General features: G+C 35.2%; 1 protein-coding gene across 2 annotated transcripts in view; it reads right to left on the minus strand.

The window, feature by feature from the left end:
• Positions 1-19,533, minus strand: part of Cyfip (Cytoplasmic FMR1-interacting protein Sra-1) — a 425,647-nt gene that overhangs the window by 167,372 nt on the left and 238,742 nt on the right. For both annotated transcript variants that reach the window (XM_090369296.1, XM_090369295.1), the window contains exon 15: positions 7,405-7,487. In XM_090369296.1, coding sequence (XP_090225422.1) covers positions 7,405-7,487 — 83 coding nt within the window. The remainder of the gene's footprint in view (positions 1-7,404; positions 7,488-19,533) is intronic.

A 19,533-nucleotide genomic window follows, 5' to 3' on the forward strand; every position in this document is an offset into this window, starting at 1 on the left:
TTTAAGTAAATTCCACATCAGTAGACTGTAATCACTGTCACCTAGTGGTTCCTTTATCTGCAAATTCCTACTCCATGAATCATCACTGCTGTTAATCAGATCAAGAGTATTATCCATTCCGGTTGATGTAGCCAACAATCCTCCAATAAATCCACAAAAGTCTTGCTAGTGTGCGAGTGACCAAGCCACAAGTTCCAGCCAATATCTGGAAAGTTAAAAGTCCCCATCACAAGACATTCAGATTTACTGGCCCACTATTTGTCTGCACAATTGTTCATTGAACTCATCAGAGTCATTAGGCCTATAACATCTAAATATTTGGATGCAAAAAATAATTTTGATATCATATACTTTGATTTCAGAAAAGACTACTGTAAAAATTGGAGCTGTTTGTCTGTTACAGTCAGTGATCTTATAACACGTGTTTACACTACACGAATTCGATCATACACGATTTATAAATACGGGAACGATATCTTAAATAACACGAACCGAATTCACTTATGCACAACTCGCCTTTGTGTTTACAAGAAATGGCAGTCGAACGCAGAATCACCCCAACCGAATGCAACACGGTAGGAATGAAGAAAAGATTCTGAAAATGTATTTATGTTTTTTTATATCAGTGAAGGGGAAACACATTTCACCATAATAACGTAAAAATCAACACAATTCCAGCTATCAGTATAATTGCAAATGCAATTAGATCGAGTTTACTACCAGTTTATAACAGATTCCACTAGCAGAAACGTAACTGGAAATTGTTTTTATTGTTTTATGGTAGTAGCCCCTAGAAATGTGCTTTAGTAAAATGTGAGGTGTTAATAGTGTATCTCTGCCTTTACGGTGTTGTTTATTCAGTTGCTACATGTGCGCAGCTATGTTTATGTGTATCAAGCATGCCTCCTCATTTTGTAATTGTGCTTTATTCCCTAAAAATTAGTAAAATACTTAAAAGGTGTGAAAAGGAAGCATCCTGGTGAAGACACTACAGATTCAGAGAGAAAAAGAAAAGCAATATCGATAAACAGAGGCGGACTGGATCAAAAATTCTTACCCGGGGAAAATTTGTAGTGGCCTCATACAAGTTTATGGCCAAAATCACACCGGCCTCCAGCCCACCGGGGGTTTCCCCAGTAAGGCTTATGGCCAGTCCACCTCTGTCGATAGAGAAAAAATATGAAATTGTGAAACGCTTTGAGCGAAATGAAAGACCATGTGATACTGCACGTGCTACAGACCTAAATGAGGCAACGCCGAGAATTACAAAGAATGCAGAGAAAATAAAAACAACTTTCATAGCAGGAACAACTCAAAGTGTAATTAAAATCCATTAGATTAAGACACAAAGAATTGGAAGAGATGGAACGGCTGTCATCTATTTGGATAGAAAATCAAACAAAAAAACAAGTTTGCTTACGATAGAAGAAAAAGCATTAGCAATATTTTATTACGTAATAGTTGTAATAAAATACTTATGTATTTTATTACGATTATTTATTGTGTTTGGTAATGTTTTGGTTACAAATGTGTGTTCAATCTTGGGTGGTCGGCACCTAACCCTATTTTCCCCATTGGGCCTGTTGTTTATATTGCATGATTTTGCATTGCACAAGGGTTTCTAGGAACACAACTATTGTGCTATACGAGGAATGACTGTATTTGGTTTTTAGGAGCATTAGCAACTAAGGCCATATTACTCCGGGGATATGCGGTGGTCATTCCCTGACCTTTCCGCATCCTCCATATTTGGTGGTCACGGGCTCAAATCCCAGTCTAATCAAGAAGCGTGTGCTATGCACTGCTGCTCCTGCCCACCTGGCTATGGAGGTGCCACAAATTGGAGCAGTATGGGATTAAGAGCAAGTTGCTACAAGGAATAAAGGGATGGTTGAATGGAAGAAAACAGAGAGTGGTAATCAATGGGTATTGCTCTACGTGGGCTAATGTTATTAGTTGTGCCCTTCGGAATTCGGTGTTAGGCCCACTGTTGTTTTGTAAATTTATCAATGATATTGATGAAGGTATATCAAGCTTAATGTCAAAGTTTGCAGATGATACAAAGGTTGGCAGGGTTGTTAATAACGGTAATGACAGTATGCTGCTGCAACAGGATCTGGAAAAGTTGGGTAGATGGGTTGAGAAGTGGCAACTGAAGTTTAACACTGACAAATGGAAAGTACTGCATATGGGTAGCAGTAATCCCAGAAATGTACAACTATGTGGTGTTACACTCAGGGTAGTGGAGAATGAAAGAGATCTTGGGATAATTGTGCAGTCAGATATGAAGTTTTTTCAGCAGTGCAAACAGGCTGCCAGAGTAGGTCATAGGGTCTTGTCCCCATGACCTGCAGGAATGATATACAGGAATTTTACAAGATGGGATAAGGTGATTATCCCCATGCATAAGGCAATGGTCAGGCCACTCCTTGAGTACTGAGTACAGGTCTGGAAGCTTCATTTTAGGAAGGATGTAGGGTTGCTAGAACGAGTACAGAGAAGGGCAACAAGACTGGTGAAGGGAACAAAGGGGTGCTCTTATGAAGAAAGGCTTAAGTTCTGCAAATAGCAGCTTCTGGAGACTAGGCACTGCAAGGTGATCTGATTGAGGTGTACAAGGCCTTGAATGGATTGAGCAGGCTCGATGCTGATGGGATTCTTCCTCTTGCTCAGATTACAAGCCTGAGGGGGCATAGATTCAAATTGAGGAAAGACAGTTGTAGAATAGATGTGCAGAAGCCTGCCTTTAGCCAGCAGATAGTTGATTGCTGGAACAAACTTCCATCTGTTGTTGTTGTGGAAGTTGATAGCTTAAATAAATTCAAGGCAGAACTAGATTGATTGATTGATTTAGAAATTCTTGGCGCAAGAGCTACTGTGGCTAAAATGTGCCTGGAGGCAGAACTAGACAAACATTTGGAATGAATGGATCAGTGAAATGAGAAGGTTTTTTTTTTTTTTTTTTTTTTTTGGCTGATGCTGTATAAGCTTGCTTTCTTGCATCTTCTGCCTCTATTAATGCTAACACACTCCCACTTTCATTTTCCCTTTCTCAGTGTTTATGCCACACCAAACTGACTCAACATTGCACTGTCCACCTATGTCAACTGTCCACTATGTCACCTATGTCAACTGCCCACCTGTGTCACTTCCATAGATTTTTATGTGTTTCTTAACTAACAGCGCAAACCTTCCTCCCTCCCTACCCTATCTATCCTTTCTGTACACACTGTACTCCTCAAATTCAAATTCTGCATTGCTTATATCTGTGTGACACCATATCTCTGATATCCCAACAATATCTGCCTTTGATGCATTGATCAGCACTTCAAATTCATCAAATTTATTTACTATACTTCTAGCATTGGTGTACCTGCAAGTATACATGTACCTTTTCTTACTCTTAGTTACCCTAACACAGCCCATGTATTTACTTGTTTCATGATGACTGCCAGCAGCTCTTGAAATCCCCAGTAACTTGCTCTCTAGGCTGCTGTTCATTACAATAGAAGCAGTGCAAGAATCGCTTCTGCTTTTGCGTGCAGCAAAGTTTTCTGACGGAATGGGGTGGAGAGACTTTAAGCCAAAGAAGATTGAAAAGAAAAGATTCAAAATTATTAAGTACCGACAGGGAATATCAGAGTAGAAATGTGCACAAGTACCACCTTTGAAGCAAATGGAGTCATACAGCGAATAATTAGGCACCTGAGATGAGCAGTGGTTGAATCAAATTATAATTAGGATTCTGTCGAAAAAAGCAAGTTCGGCTTGGCAGATTGTAAATGGAAATGAACATTATTGAGACTGGAACTGAGATCTCACATATTTGTGAAATGAACAAATATACTTAAATAATTACTATTAATGATAGAAATTGTAGAACATTTTGCACTACACCTTTACTGAGTAGCAATAACAGCTTCCATATTAACAAATTACACTGGCATGTTGCATGCATGTATCTGATGCATATACATGCACAAATATGTGGATGATAACTACTTCGTTGTTGTTATTTTGGTTTTTAGGAGCATTAGCAACTAAGGCCATATTGCTCCAGGGATATGCGGTGGTCATTCCCTGACCTTTCCACATCCTCCGTATTTGGTGGTCACGGGCTGGAACCCCAGTCTAATCAAGAAGCGTGTGCTACGCACTGCTGCTCCTGCACACCTGGCTACGGAGGCGCCGATAACTAGTTCAAAAGATTATAAATTTCAATTCATGAAATTTACAACAGGTAATTTGATAAATGGCAACTGAGACATAATATGAAATCATAAAAAAAAAAGCGAATTAATAAATTCACAATTTTCACGTGTAAAATACCACACTAGTTCATTAAGCAATGATTATTAATCTCCCTTGGTCACCCCCCACCATCAGTGCACATGCTGCTTATTTTTAAATTAAAAGCACATGTTTGTTTTCCCTAATTAGTTCTTACCAAATTTTTAAACAGATCATACAAGGTATGATCATAATGTTCAGGACAGAACTAATAGCAAACAATGCAAGAAAGCAAGCTTATACAGCTTCAACAACAAAAACTTGCCCCTAATAGCTTTAGTTCTTCCTTAAATTTATTCAAACTACCCAATTCTATGACACTAGATTGAACTTTGTTCCAACAATCAAATACTCACTGGCTGAAGGCAAATTTCTGCACATCTATTACACAACCATCCTTCCACAATTTGAGTTTATGCCCCCTCACATGTATAGTCTGAGCAAGAGGCAGGATTCCATCAGCACTGAGCTTACTCAATTCATTCAAAGCCATAAACAATCAGATTTCCTTTCAGATGCTGCAATTATCAAAACTGAAATCTTTCATGGTAAGAGTACTCTTTTTTTTTTTTTTTCTCCCCTCACTAATCATGTTTCTCACCTCTGCACCCATTCCAGCAAATCTACATCCTTCCTAAAAAGAGGTTTCTAGACTAGCATGACCTAACCACTGCTTTATACCCAATGGCAAAATTTTTGTATACCATTGACAAAACCCATGTGGTGTCTTAGCAATTCATCTGTACTGCTTAGAAAACTTCATGTTTGAATGCAAAATCACCCTCAGGTCTTTTATTCTTCACTACTTTGAGTGTGGTACAACTGAAGCTTTTTATAGCAACCCTCTTTTTAATGTTCTATGTGGTTTGCCCCAGCCAATTTCTCATTAACCTAATGCTATTTTATGAACAATCAATATAATGCCCTTCCAATACAACGACCATTTTCTCATTCCTCTGGGAGGGGTTATATAGAGCTTTGACTGTATATTATTCTGGGATTACTCCTATCCATATGCAGTACCTTGCATTTGTCAATGTTGAATTTCAATTTCCACTTCTCACCCCAATTGCCTAATTTTACTACATCCTGTTGTAACATACCACAATTACTGTCATTAACCACCCCATCAACCTTCATATCATCTGCAAATTAGACATCAAGCCTGATATGCCTTCATCAATATGATTAATAAATACAGAAAATAACACTGGGCCCAGTACTGAATCTTGGGGGCTCCACTAATAGCATTAGTCCATGAAGAGCAGTGTCCAGTAATAACTACTCTGTCTTCTCTCAGTCGATCATCCCTTTATCCACAGCAGTAACTTGCCCTTAATGCCACATTGCTCCTTGCATAGCAGTCAAGTAAAGTTTTGGTGGGGGGATCACAAGAAGCTAATTCCAATAAGTAGGGAGATGGGAGACCTCAGTGATAGAACAGTTGGGCACGTTTCTGCTCACAGACATACGCCCACAATTCATGAGTTCAGCAGTAGCACACTGCTAAAGTGGTAAAGATCCTGACATGTGAGAATTCACTCCTATCTGTAATCATTAGTGAGGATATGAGGCTTGACAATGTTGTTCTTAAGTGTGGTTTGTCAAAAACATCCAGCCTCTTTATGGGCTTAACAAACTATTTCATTAGTCCCAGTTTTAAATGAGGTAGTATTCAAAAAGTACTGTGCTTGGTGAGACAGGTGGCTCACTGATAACATTTTTGCTATCAAATGTGAGATTATTATTATTATTTTTATTTTTTTGGTCAGGTCTTTCTAGTCTAATGATCAGCTTTACCTCTACCTCAGACATGAAATCACAAAAATAAATGTTGGATATTCATATCTACCAACCTCCACAGAACTTTCATGATCTATTGTTAACTAGATTGTTGTACTAGTGCCATACCAAAAAAATATACAAACATGGAATCACTATTAAAAAACAAAGAGAAATTTATTACACTCATTAACCTTTTGAGAAGTGTGTGTGTGTCACATGCAGGGCCCCCAGGGTACGTAGTTTTCCAAGGACAATTTCAAGTATTCAAATAATGTATCCATTTCTGTATTAAGTCTTGAAACATTCCAGTACAGTTGTCATCTCTTTTTGTGTTTCTAACTAGTAGTAGCAAGCAAAATTTTAATAGATGCAGAATGAAAATACCTTTGAAAGTCAAAGGAGGAAGAGATATTCAGCAAGCCATTTTTGTCTAATTTATGCTTTTAAATGCCAAAATTTTCTGGAATTCAGATCCACTGATGAAAGTGAATAAAGTGATACACAAATAGATATAAAGATATTACTGCATTGAAAAAACAAGTAACAAAAATTTATTTTTTTAATTATGATTTGATTTTTGACAATAATATTGCTGTAACATTGGGCAATCATGTCAAAATAAGAACAAATTAATATTTAAAAGCATTTATCTACAAAATTTTCACTTTTAGAAATATTCAAAATTCAATAAAGAAACTCACTGCACAGAGCCCAGGGCTCTTGGAAAACTTACTTCGTGAGTCCATATGAATTCAGAACACCCACTCCTCAAAGAATTAAGAGAAACATAGCATTTCCATATTTTTTTCTATTAGGAAATATAAATGCTGCAAAATTTGCTGGTTGTTTCAGAGTTAGCGTCCATATTTACAATAGGTTTCTTGAATATTTTATTGCTTATAAAGATAATCATTACGTATTTCTAAATTCAGCCCACTGCAATTTTTAGTATCCAAACTCCTATTCCAATTTTTACCACTGTAATAACACAATAACAGCAGGTAGTAATAATAATTATATTTCTTCCAAAGTGGATCATCCAACACTTTTAACATTATTTTAAAGAACATTTCTATATAAATAATATAAAGATCTGAAAGCTCATTTTTGTAATCCCCTTTAAGAATCTGTAAGTATAAATATAAAACATACTAAAAAAAATTAATAAATTAGTAAATTTAAATCAAAAAAAGCTCTGCTACTGAAGAAAAAAAAAACAAAAAAAACTCTCATTATGTTGTTTCTAGGACAACAACATATGAGAGAATTATTCACAAACAATTGTAAATATCATACATGCACACATGTATGTAATGCTAATCATCTTACCTGAATTCGTTTCCCCATTGTCATCTCTAAGTAGAATTCACGATACCACAACTGTGAAAGATCACAACATTCTTGAAGAGTTTCTATATTACAAGAAAAACAAATAATAAGTGAAAAATGCTAAAATAATACAGATTTCATAGATTCAGATATACTTTGCATAAAATGATTAATACATAAATTAAACTTTTGCACTTATACACACTTAAGTATTTTCTTGTGATTTAACTATAAGTATTATCACTATTTTAACAATGCAATCATTTGAAGAACAGGGCAAAAAAAATAATTTTCTCTGAAAACAAAAATTGTTTCTCAATCATACTTCAAATTCATGGCAACTGCCTCTGCAAAGTCTTAACTAAGTAAACAACACTTCAAAGATCCAATTTCTAAAAGAATGGCTCCATATTTTAGAACTCGGAAGTCTTCCTCGGTAAGAATACCACACTGAGGTTTCCAAACGTGTTAGCAGTAATCAAGATGCAGCCGTATACAATGGAATAATTGCCTTTTTCCCAGCTGGAAAAATTCCTATGTACCATTAACATAGGTCCTGTATTGAATTCTTTAATTGAAAAATTCCTGTATTTGTACAGGAATTTTGCAAGTAGAGACAAAAAAGTAATTATTTCAATGCATAAGTCAATAATTCATCTGCATCACAAGTACTACCTACAGGTTTGGAAGCCTCATTTTAGGATGCAGTATTTTTTAAAATGGGTGCAAAGAGCAACAAGATTAGACAAGGGCACAAAATGTGTGCTCTAATCAAGAAAGACTTCAGATCTATAAAATGCAGCATTTGGAAATTATGCATCTGCATGGTGACCCTATCAGTGTTTAAAGCTATAAATGGGTTAAATAAACTAAATTTTGATGGCATCCTTACTCTTTTTTGGAAGACACACAAGGGTACATAAATTTAAATTAGAAAAAATGGCTGCAGGACAGATCCGGAAATTTGATTTTCAGAGAGTAATTGATTGCTGGAATAAACTTAGACCTGATATTGTGGAAATGGATAATGTAAATAAATTTACAGATCAGACAAATTACTAGAAGGGATGGCCAAATAATGTAGGTGGTGTTCTTTTTTAATACTTCATAAGCTTGCTTTGTTTGCATCATTTTGCCACTACTAATACTATTACTGTCCTAACTAGAAATCTGAATCTGAGTAATCCAACATGGTATCATTCTATCTATTAGGGCAAAAGCATAATATTTTAATGGTCTGCATATTCCTCTCAGGTAACACAACATTCGTCAATCAATAATATGTTTCCAAACCTCTCTATTAGCCTAGTATGGAGAAAGGGGGGGACTGTTCTCTCCTCTGACAGTGAACAATTTATAACATCATTCTACCTTTAAGTTCTTAGAAGTCAAGGCTATAACATAATTCAGCTGAAACTCAGCTTTAGAAAACAAAGTTTTTAGAAAGTTTATTTTTTACTTAATTAATATACCAAGTTGTGTTCAGTAAATACTTTAAACTATCCTAATCATGTATGTTGGCTTATAACATTAACTAAGTTGCAACTTAATATTCACAGAGCTTTTTTTTATCAATAATTTTGGCATGCACATTGTATAGTGTAGCTCAGCATTTGCCCAACATTTTTAGTCAGAGAACACTTTTTATCTTACAATATATTTATGGAACACTTATCTTTTTGTGGCTATTTAGTTTTTGAAATAAAATATGCGTAATTAACGCTCAAATATATTTTATTTTTGAAAACAAATTCAAAATAAAAACAAAATATCTCCACAATTTCTATCTGGAAAATGTGTATAAAGTATTATAAAAATCCACTCAAAACTAACAACTGTGTTCTACATTAAAAAATAGATATATGCATACAAACATATTGAGTAAATCTGTCATATCCAGTATGTGAGATGTCAATAACTGGAAAAAATCATGTTAAATTATACTCACACAAAAAGTGTTTTATGCTTCAAACTTGGAATAGATGCAAAGAGTATGTAAGATTAGATTAATTCCATCAATTGTAGATTGAACATTACATCTGTCTGTAATCTAATTAGTACTATATAGTACTAATATCATACTATATAGTACTAATAACATGGGCTAAGAAAGCCCATGTTGGTTTACACTGCTATACCCTGGATATAAACATATAATTAGCAATAAAATAAAATAAAAATATAATGATTATGCAGCTAATTATTAATAATCAGATACACCGAATGGCACTTTATCGAAGGCTAACACCATTCAATATATCCCACCAATAATTAGCAAGGCTGTCTGTTTCTGATTGTTATCTGCCAGTTTAACTAGGACCAAATAATTAAACATGAAGGTAATCTATGCTAAACTTTAATTTTAACAGCAAAGAGGCAAGACAACAGTTAGCCCAGCTTTGAAATGGATATACAGAAAAAGAGTGCCAACCATAATTTTCACATCAGATGTGGTGTTTTTTATTTATTTTATCCATGTGCAAAAAAAAGCTTATGCTGACATAAGGAAAAAGGAGGTAAAAATAAGTATAGTAATAATACCTCAATTTTCCTCAAATTGCTCTAATAGATCTTGAAGTATGAAATTTTAGAGTTACAAAGTAAAAAGCAAAGCAAACAGCTTTTTATAATGGTGCTTGGGATATACCGGGAGTGTAACTGCCCGTCATTTTAATAAGAGATCCTGGTATAACTACAAAGAGTTAAAGGATTGTATTTAATGGACAAAACAGAATTACAATAATGAAGAAATATAGAATAACAATTGTAGACAATACAATTTATTTCCTTATAAATTATTAATTTATAAGGAAATAAAAGAAATAACTATTACCAAATGTAGGAATATTTAAATAAAATTGACATTTGTAAAAATTTTATAATAATTAAAATAATTCATCCTATCTGATATAGTAATAAATTGCACACCTTCATTACAGAACAGTTAAATTAAATTAAAAAATAACCAATTACAACAAAAAGAATAAATAGGAATATGCAGCTTCCCTTTCCACCCTATTCTGTACTGAGCATAAAGAATGAATTATTTGAGCACTTGTTACCTATCATAAAACAAATAGCGACAACAGTGCCCTCTCAGTTCAGATAACTGCAAGACAAACTAAATAAATTATTAATTTATAAAACCAAAGAAAGCAGTGTCCTCTGAATTTCGTGTAACCTCAAGACCAACTAATAGACTGAAATTATAGTTAATGGTACACTATAAATTTGAATTTTATACAGATAATGTCCTATGAAAATAAATAGTTGGTTCTCAATTTTTTAGAATGACAGGTAAAAAGACCAATTGAAATGAAATACCTTAAAAAAATATTTTACACAGTAGAAATGAAATTCTTTTGTGAATGACAAAATTGATTACTGCCTTAAGAACAAATATAGGTGCAACTTTTTCGATGAGTGAAAGCTATACATGACATGATGCTCTAAAGGTAGTGCCTACTATACACATCCTCAAAATGACTAATGTGATTTTTAAATAGCTATTATAGAATTGTAATAGCAATCTTTGTGAACCAGAAGATGTTTAAAGTGAACATTGAGCTAGTGGAATTGAAATACTTATTTTTAGCATTAGCATTAGCATTAGTAGAGGCATTTGATGCAAGAAAGCAAGCTTATGCAGCATCAGCCAAAAAAAATAAATAAATAAAAATAATAATAATAATAAATAAATAAATAAAAAATAACCACTTCCACTTCACCCCTCTGTTCGTTCGAAATACCTGTTCAGCTGAGCCTTAAACTTATTTCGGCTATCAACTTCCACGACAAGGGATGGAAGTCTATTCCACCAACCAACCACCCGCTGGCTAAAGACAAATTTCCTCACGTCTATCCTACATCTGTCTTTTCTCAATTTGAATTTATGCCCTCTCAGGTGATAATTCTGAGCAAGAGGAAGAATCCCATCAGCATTGAGCATGCTCAAACCATTCAAGGCTTTATACACCTCTATAAGATCACCTCGGTGGTGCCTAGTCCCCAGACACTATAATTTGCAAAACTTAAGCCTTTCTTCGTAAGAGCACCCCTTTGTTCCATTCACTAATCTTGTTGCCCTTCTCTATACTCGTTCCAGGATCTCTACATCCTTCTTGAAATGAGGCCTCCAGACCTGTATACAGTACTCTAGGGGTGGCCTGACCATTGCCTTATACAAGGGAATAATCACCTCCTTATCCCTGCTAGAAAAATTCCTATATATCATCGACAATACACCATGAGCACTCTTGCAGCCCGTCTGCACTGATCAGAAAACTTCATATCTGCCTGCACAACCACCCCCCAGGTCCCTTTCATTCTCTACCACTGTCAGTGTAGTACCACAGAGTTGATACATTGCTCTGGGGTTGCTGTTTCCCATATGTAGTACTTTACATTTGTCAATGTTAAACTTCATTTGCCACCTCTCAGCCCATCAGCTCAACCTTTCCAGATCTTGTTGCAGTAGCATAGTATCAGTAGTGTCCTTGACAACCCTGCCAACCAACCTTTGTATCGTCTGCAAACTTGGACATTAAGCTTGATATACCATCATCAATATCATTTATAAATACAGAAAACAATAATGGACCCAATACTGAACCCTGAGGGACTCCACTAATAACATTAGTCCACGATGAGCAGTGTCCATTGATTACCACACTCTGTCTTCTCCCCCTCAACCACCCCTTTATTCATAGCAGCAATTTGCCTCCAATGCCACACTGCTCCAATTTGTGCAGCAGTCTTCCATGTGCAACAGTATCAAAAGCCTTTCTAAGATCCAAGTATATAATATCAAAGTTATTCCCTGCATCCAGTTCTTTTGTGACTGCATCATAGTATCCAATCAAATTGGTCAGGCAAGACTTCCCCTTAACAAAACCATGCTGTGTCTGAGCTATAACTGAAGTCTTGTCTAGATGATCCTGCAGTGCTTCTTTAACCAGTGCCTCCATTAATTTTCCAGGAACAGAAGTTAAACTAACAGGTCTATAATTACTTGTGTCACCCTTTGATCCTCCTTTGTGAATTGGGGTCACATTTGCACACCTCCAGTCCATGGGTACTTCCCCTGAGTCCAAGGAAGCTCTCATAATTATGGCTAAGGGTTTGCTTACTTCCTTTGCTGCCTCTTTTAATATAACTGGATAGATTCCATCCACCCCAGGTGCCTTTCTTGTATTTATCTTCAACAATTTCTCCTCCACTTTACTCTCAGTTATTACAAGATTCTCTAGCTTACTGCCAGAGTTGAATACACCTCTGGCATTCCCCTCGCTGAATAACTCCTCATGTGTGAATGTCGATGCAAAATATTCATTCAGTTTGTTAGCTACCTGAGCAGGATCATCAACAGTTGACCCATCGATATCAAGTGGACCAATCTGATTCATCCCCTTCCTTCTAGAGTTTACATAAGTAAAGAACTCTTTGCTGTTTTTCTTTGCATCCCTTGCCAAAGATTTCTCGTAATCTGCCTTCGCCTGCCTAACCTCCTTTGTAACTTGGTTGCAGATCAACTTGTATCTATCATAGGCTTCTGTGTCACGTGTTAATTTGTATGTATCCCATGCATTTTTCTTCTCTGCCATATGTCTCATTAGTTCATCATATTTAGAACATATTGTTGAAGTTGGATGGGATCTATCCAGTTATATTAAAGGAGGTGACAAAGGAAGTAAGCAAACCCTTAGCCATAATTATGAGAGCTTATTGTTATTATTGTGCCATTTATTAATGGCAATATACATGGCATTGTGAAGATGTTTAATGATAAAATTGGCTGGAAATCCATTATTTAACCTTATAGACTTGAGATCTAAGCTTAGACCTCAAGTCTATAAGTGATTCTATGATATTATAAGCATTATTACATATTTTTATCAATCTAAAGTTTTGTGGAAATAGATGTGTGGAAATTTTCCTTTAGCCAGCGGGTGGTTAATGGCTGGAACAAACTTCCCTTCCATCTGTCGTTGTGGAAGTTGATAGGTTAAATAAATTTAAGGAGAAACTGGACAAACATTTAGAGCAAACTGTTTTGTAAATTTTTTTTTTTTTTTTTTTTGCATAAGCTCATACACTTGCTTTCTTGCATCACATGCCACTACTACTACTACTACTACTTTAGCTATGATGTAATTTGGGTTTATTTTATTATTGTGCCATTTATTAATGGCAATAAAGATGGCTTTGTGAAGATGTTTAACGATAAAATTGGCTAAAATCCATTATTAATAAGCTTAGACCTCAAGTCTATACGTAATTCTATGATATTATTAGCATTATTACATATATTTATCAATCTAAAGCTTTGTGAAACTATGATATTCCTGTGAATTCTCTTTGAAATATTAGAATGCCAGTGTGTTAGGCTAATTGTTTTACATCTAAATTCTTTACACTTGTCATATACTTTAGTGTATAATATTTTATCTACTCTATAAATTTCTATATCTAGATAGCTAGATATCTAGAATGTACTAATAAGCATAGTACCAGTACAACTACCTATCTAGATAACATTTCACAAAGCTTTAGATTGATAAAAATATGTAATAATGCTAATAATATCATAGAATCACTTATAGACTTGAGGTCTAAGCTTAGACCTCAAGTCTATAAGGTTAAATAATGGATTTCCAGCCAATTCTATCATTAAACATCTTCACAAAACCATGTATATTGCCATTAGTCTCGAAGTTACACGAAATTCAGAGGGCGCTGCTTTCTTTGATTTTAGAAATTAATAATTTTTTTAGTTCGTCTTGCAGTTATCTGAACTGAGAGGGCACTGTTGTCGCTATTTGTTTTATGGTAGGTAATGTGTGCTCAAATAATTCATTCTTTATAATCAGTACAGAATAGGGTGGGAAGCTGCATATTCCTATTTATTCTTTTTGTTGTAATTTGTTATTTTTTAATTTAATTTAACTGTTCTGTAATGAAGGTCTGCAATTTATTAGGCACCTCTGTAGCCAGGTGGGAAGGAGCAGCAGTGCATAGCACACGCTTCTTGATTAGACCGGGGTTCGAGGCCGTCACCACCAAATACAAAGGATGCAGAAAGGTCAGGGAATGACCACTGCATATCCCAGAGCAATATGGCCTTAGTTGCTAATGCTCCTAAAAACCAAATAACAAACAAACAAACTGCAATTTATTACTATATCAGATAGGATGAATTATTTTAATTTTTATAAAATTCTTACAAATGTCAATTTTATTTAAATATTCCTACATTTGGTAATAGTTATTTCTTTTATTTCCTTATTATTATCTACAACTGTTATTTTATATTTCTTCATTATTGTAATCTTGTTTTTGTCCATTAAATACAATCCTTTAACCCTTTGTAGTTATACCATGATCCTTTACTAAAGGGTTGGGCGGTTACACTCCCGGTATATCCCAAGTACCATTATAAAAAGCTATTTTCTTTGCTTTTCACTTTTTACTTTCTAACTCTAAAATTTCATAACTCAAGATCTATTAGAGCAATTCGAGGGAAATGAGGTACTATTACTATGCTTATTCTTACCTCCTTTCTCCTTGTGTCAGCATAAGTTTTCTCTTGCAAGTGCATAAAATAAATAAAAAACACCACATCTGATGTGAAAATTATGGTTGACACTTTTTCTGTACTATATTCTGTATATTCGTTACAAAGCTATCTGTCGGGCTAGCTATTATCTTGCCTCTTTGCTGTTAAATTTAAAGTTTAGCATAGATTGCCTTCATGTTTAATTATTTGGACCTAGTTAAACGGGCAGATAACAATTCAGAAACAGATAGCCTTGCTAATTATTGGTGGGATATATTGAATGGTGCTAGCCCTCGATAAAGTGCCATTCAATGTATCCGATTATTAACAATTAACTCCATAATCATTATATTTTTATTTTATTTTATTTTATTGCTAATTATATGTTTATTTCTAGGGTATAGCAATGTAAACCAATACGGGCTATCTTAGACTTTATTGGTTCTTTTGGCCATATGGCCCACTGAGTACTTTTATGCCAATGTTTTAATACACTTTGAATACCTATATAGTACCAATTATATGGACAAAAGGGTAATTATCGGTGTATTTGTGTAATTGGTAGGGGAGTGGAGCTATCAGATGTAATAACCATGGAAGAATTCAGAGAACCTATACGCTAAAAAACAAATTACCTGAAATAAAATGCAGTTAATAAAAGCATAATTATTGTAAGTACCTAAAGCTGTGAGTACTAGGACTTTAACTACTTCATCTGGGGGTCGGCAGTGAAAATTCATTAGGAGCCACTGCAACAAGCCAGGTCTCTGTTTCTGTTATGATGTACACATAAACGGCATATGTATACATCATAGCTGACCTGACAGAGACCAGAAGGAAGAATAAAAGAAAAATAAACTTTAAAAAATAAAAATAAAGTTCATGCAAACATAATTCTTTCCAATTTTTAAGAACTGCAACAATATGCAACAGCATCAGTCTATTTTCAGACAACATTAAAATACTCTACAATAAATTACTACAAAATAAATTCCCGGCTGCTTTCCTCTACTATCACTTCAAAAAAGCATTTAACATTATTAAATTTAAAAACATTACAAACTACGACTTAGTTCTAAACATCATGTAAGTAGACTAACTTCCTTTACATTCAGGCCTGTACATATTGTATAGTTTTATACCCAGTGACTCTGTCGTGTCTCAGAGTGTGGAGAGCTCGTGCCCACAGATTGTCTATATATGGGGGTATTATGTCATTTGTCTTGTCTTCACTATTGTTTATGTTTATTTTTATCTTAAAAATATTATTTTGATTTTAATTTCATTAACATTTGCCATTATTGACTTAAACACATGAGGCAATTGTCCAGTCATCTGTCCAGGGACCAACTGTGGTACGGATTTGCAACCCCGGACAGCCCAAGCACTACTTTATTCACCTCCATTCCAATTACTTTTTGCTGTTCTTTTTACTACATTTTATTTCTCGTGAGCAATTAGGATGGCTGAAAGCTACATTGAGATGCTATTTCTCTACTATTGCTACTGTTTCTTCTATTACAAAGTTTAGTGTCTTTTCCACACTACTTTGTTAGTTTTTGTTTCTCCCTCTGCTGGCTTTTTGCCTCATCTGTTTAACTGCTCACTTCCTGTGACACGGGTACAGTTCCTGTTTATGAATTCACCCCCCCACACACACGGGGCTACTTCAACTAACATATATACACTGTACCACATGAACACTCAGCTCTCTCCTTCGGTCACCACTGACTTTCAACGTCTTCCAGTCCATACAGACAGTAACTTTTCTTAGATTTCTTTGATTTTATATTTCATTCTCTTTTTCCACAGGATTCTATCAGCATGAACTTATTTATTTATTACTATTATTATTTTTTAAAGTTTATTTATTCTTTTATTCTTCCTTCTGGTCTCTGTCAAGTCAGCTATATGTATACCTTTTATGTGTACACCATAACAGAAACAGGGACCTGTCTTACTGCAGTGGCTCCTATGATTTTCGCTGCCGACCCCCAGACAAAGTAGTTAAAGTCCTAGGACCCACAGCTTTAGGTACTTACAATAATTATGCTTATATTAACTGCATTTTATTTCAGGTAATTTGTTCTTTAGCATACAGTTTCTCTCAATTCTTCCATGGTTATTACACATGATAGCTCAACTCTCCTACCAAATACACAAATACATACACTGATAATCACCTTTTTGTCCATTTTTCATTATGGTTGCCAGTTTTTTCTACGTTTACCATAGTACCCCGGATCCAAAACCCAGTCTTATATATATTTTATAAAATTATTTTTATTTTATTATTATTTTTTTTTATTTTAATTTCTCATTCCTGCTTACTAAGACTTTCAGTAATTTCACTGCATCTTTATCATTTCTTATGTAGTGCAATTATATATATATATATTAATTATGATTTTTCCATGGAACACCAGTGTTCTGTGCAACAGTTTGGGAAACGGCGATGTAACTAGTAATTTGTAGAGTAGTATAGTACATCAGAGTAAATTATAATGTTCTTGTTTATACTCCAGCACGACCACCAGGTCAGTGGAGTTTACAATAAATCATCAGTTACAAACATTAATTGTATTTAGCAGTCACGGACTTGAACACCGGTCCACTCAAAGAGCACGTGCTATTGCACTCACGCCCCTGACCACCTGGCTACATCAGGCCTTTAAAGATTCTAATCATGTAGGTTAGCTTATTTTTGTACCTACCATTTAGGCATTTAGAAAATCAATATTATTATTCAGAAATGTAACAGCATAGCACATACTGCCAACGCATCATCAGGGAATAGTGTAGCATTATTATACTCATTTCTTAGTTGTTCATGTGGCATTTTTAAATTAAATTTAAACTAAAATAATGCCTCGAGCAACAACAGCAAAGCAAAAAGCTCAAAATAGCGAGAATTTTTTGGCTCAGGAAGGAACCACCGGTGGCAGTTCTCCTGTGAATAATCTTTTTGTCAAGTTACATGTAGAGCAATATGATATAACCAAAAATGGATGTCTTTGTGTGCTTTTGTTGCAGGGTGTTAAGCACCATTTCAGTATTCTTATGAACTTATGTGAGGATTTGAGGAACAGGATTGATATCTTCAAAGAATATAAAAATAGGAACCATCAAGCACTCAGCTGCTCAGTATGATGCTGGAAACTACACTTGTCTATCGTACAACACACTGAAATCTTCCACAGAGAAAGTGCTAGTCAAAGAGCAAGTAGCTATTTTCATTGACTTCCGCTGTCAGAGAAACGGGAAATATATTTTGAAAAACAATAGGTGGAATGTGGAGCAGCAATCAGGTTTTAATGGCAGAAAAGATGATATTGTTGGTACTGATGGTATTAAGAGTAGGAAATCTGAGGATTTATATAAAAAATACAGAACAATACTGAAAAAAAGTCATGAATTAGGATTAAATTTCAAATTGTCTACAATCCTACACAGAAATAATAACAGGGAGTAAATGATGAGAGGTTTGTTGTTTGTTATTTGGTTTTTAGGAGCATTAGCAACTATGGCCATATTGCTCCAGGATATGCGGTGGTCATTCCCTGACCTTTCCGCATCCTCCGTATTTGGTGGTGACGGGCTTGAACCCCAGTCTAATCAAGAAGCGTGTGCTACGCACTGCTGCTCCTTCCCACCTGGCTACGGAGGCGCCTAATGATGAGAGGCTTATCAATTAATTCAGCCCAGGAGAAACTGTGTGTAATCCTCATGGGACAGAATTTTTCTCAGCATGGCTTGTACTTGTTAACGGAATATACTTTTTACAGGGTGGAATACACTTAAACAGAAGAGATGCAAGAATATTTGCTGATGCCTTCAAAGCAGTGTTAGGTGGAACACTGCTAGCTTGGAGAAACACACACTAATATATTAACAACAGCTGCAACCAGAGGTGAAAGTGATTCTTGCACTGTTTCTATTAAAACATGCAGGAGCCGGAAAAGCAAGGTGTTGGGGATTACAATGTCTGCCAGGGATCTGACAAGCAAATATATGACCTGTGTTAGGTTTACTAAGAGTAAAAACAGGTGCATTTAAATTTACATGTGCACTAATGCTAGAAGTACTTAAAACAAATTTGATGAATTTGAAGTGCTGGTTAAGTTATCAAATTCAGGCACTACAGAGAGACATGGTGCCATTCAGACATAAGGGATGAAGAATTTGAATATGGTGAGTACAGAAAGGATTTATTTATTTACTGTATAAAAGTGGTCCTGAGCCAGACTATGTATGACAACTCCACTATGTGTATGTGAAAGAGTGTGTACTCAGAAAAGATCAATGTAATGGTGAATGTGCTTGGGTAGTGCAGCATTGTGCCCTTCATATTGAATGACTGGCCTCAGCCCAATAAGGTGCAGAATTTGCACTTCACTGGTTCCATCCTTGCCCCATGGAGGAGGGCCACCCACAATCACCATTCTAAGTGCTTATTACTGATAAAAGAATCACAATGGCTACTACAGTGAGAGTTAGCTATAAAAAAAATAAATAATAATCCAGGTAGAAGCCAATTTCATGATGCAGTTCAAATGTCACGTCCAAGGTTTAGT

This window comes from Mastigoproctus giganteus, chromosome 3 (genome assembly GCF_048544385.1).
Source record: "Mastigoproctus giganteus isolate SK-2022 chromosome 3, ASM4854438v1, whole genome shotgun sequence".
NCBI lineage: Eukaryota > Metazoa > Arthropoda > Arachnida > Uropygi > Thelyphonidae > Mastigoproctus > Mastigoproctus giganteus.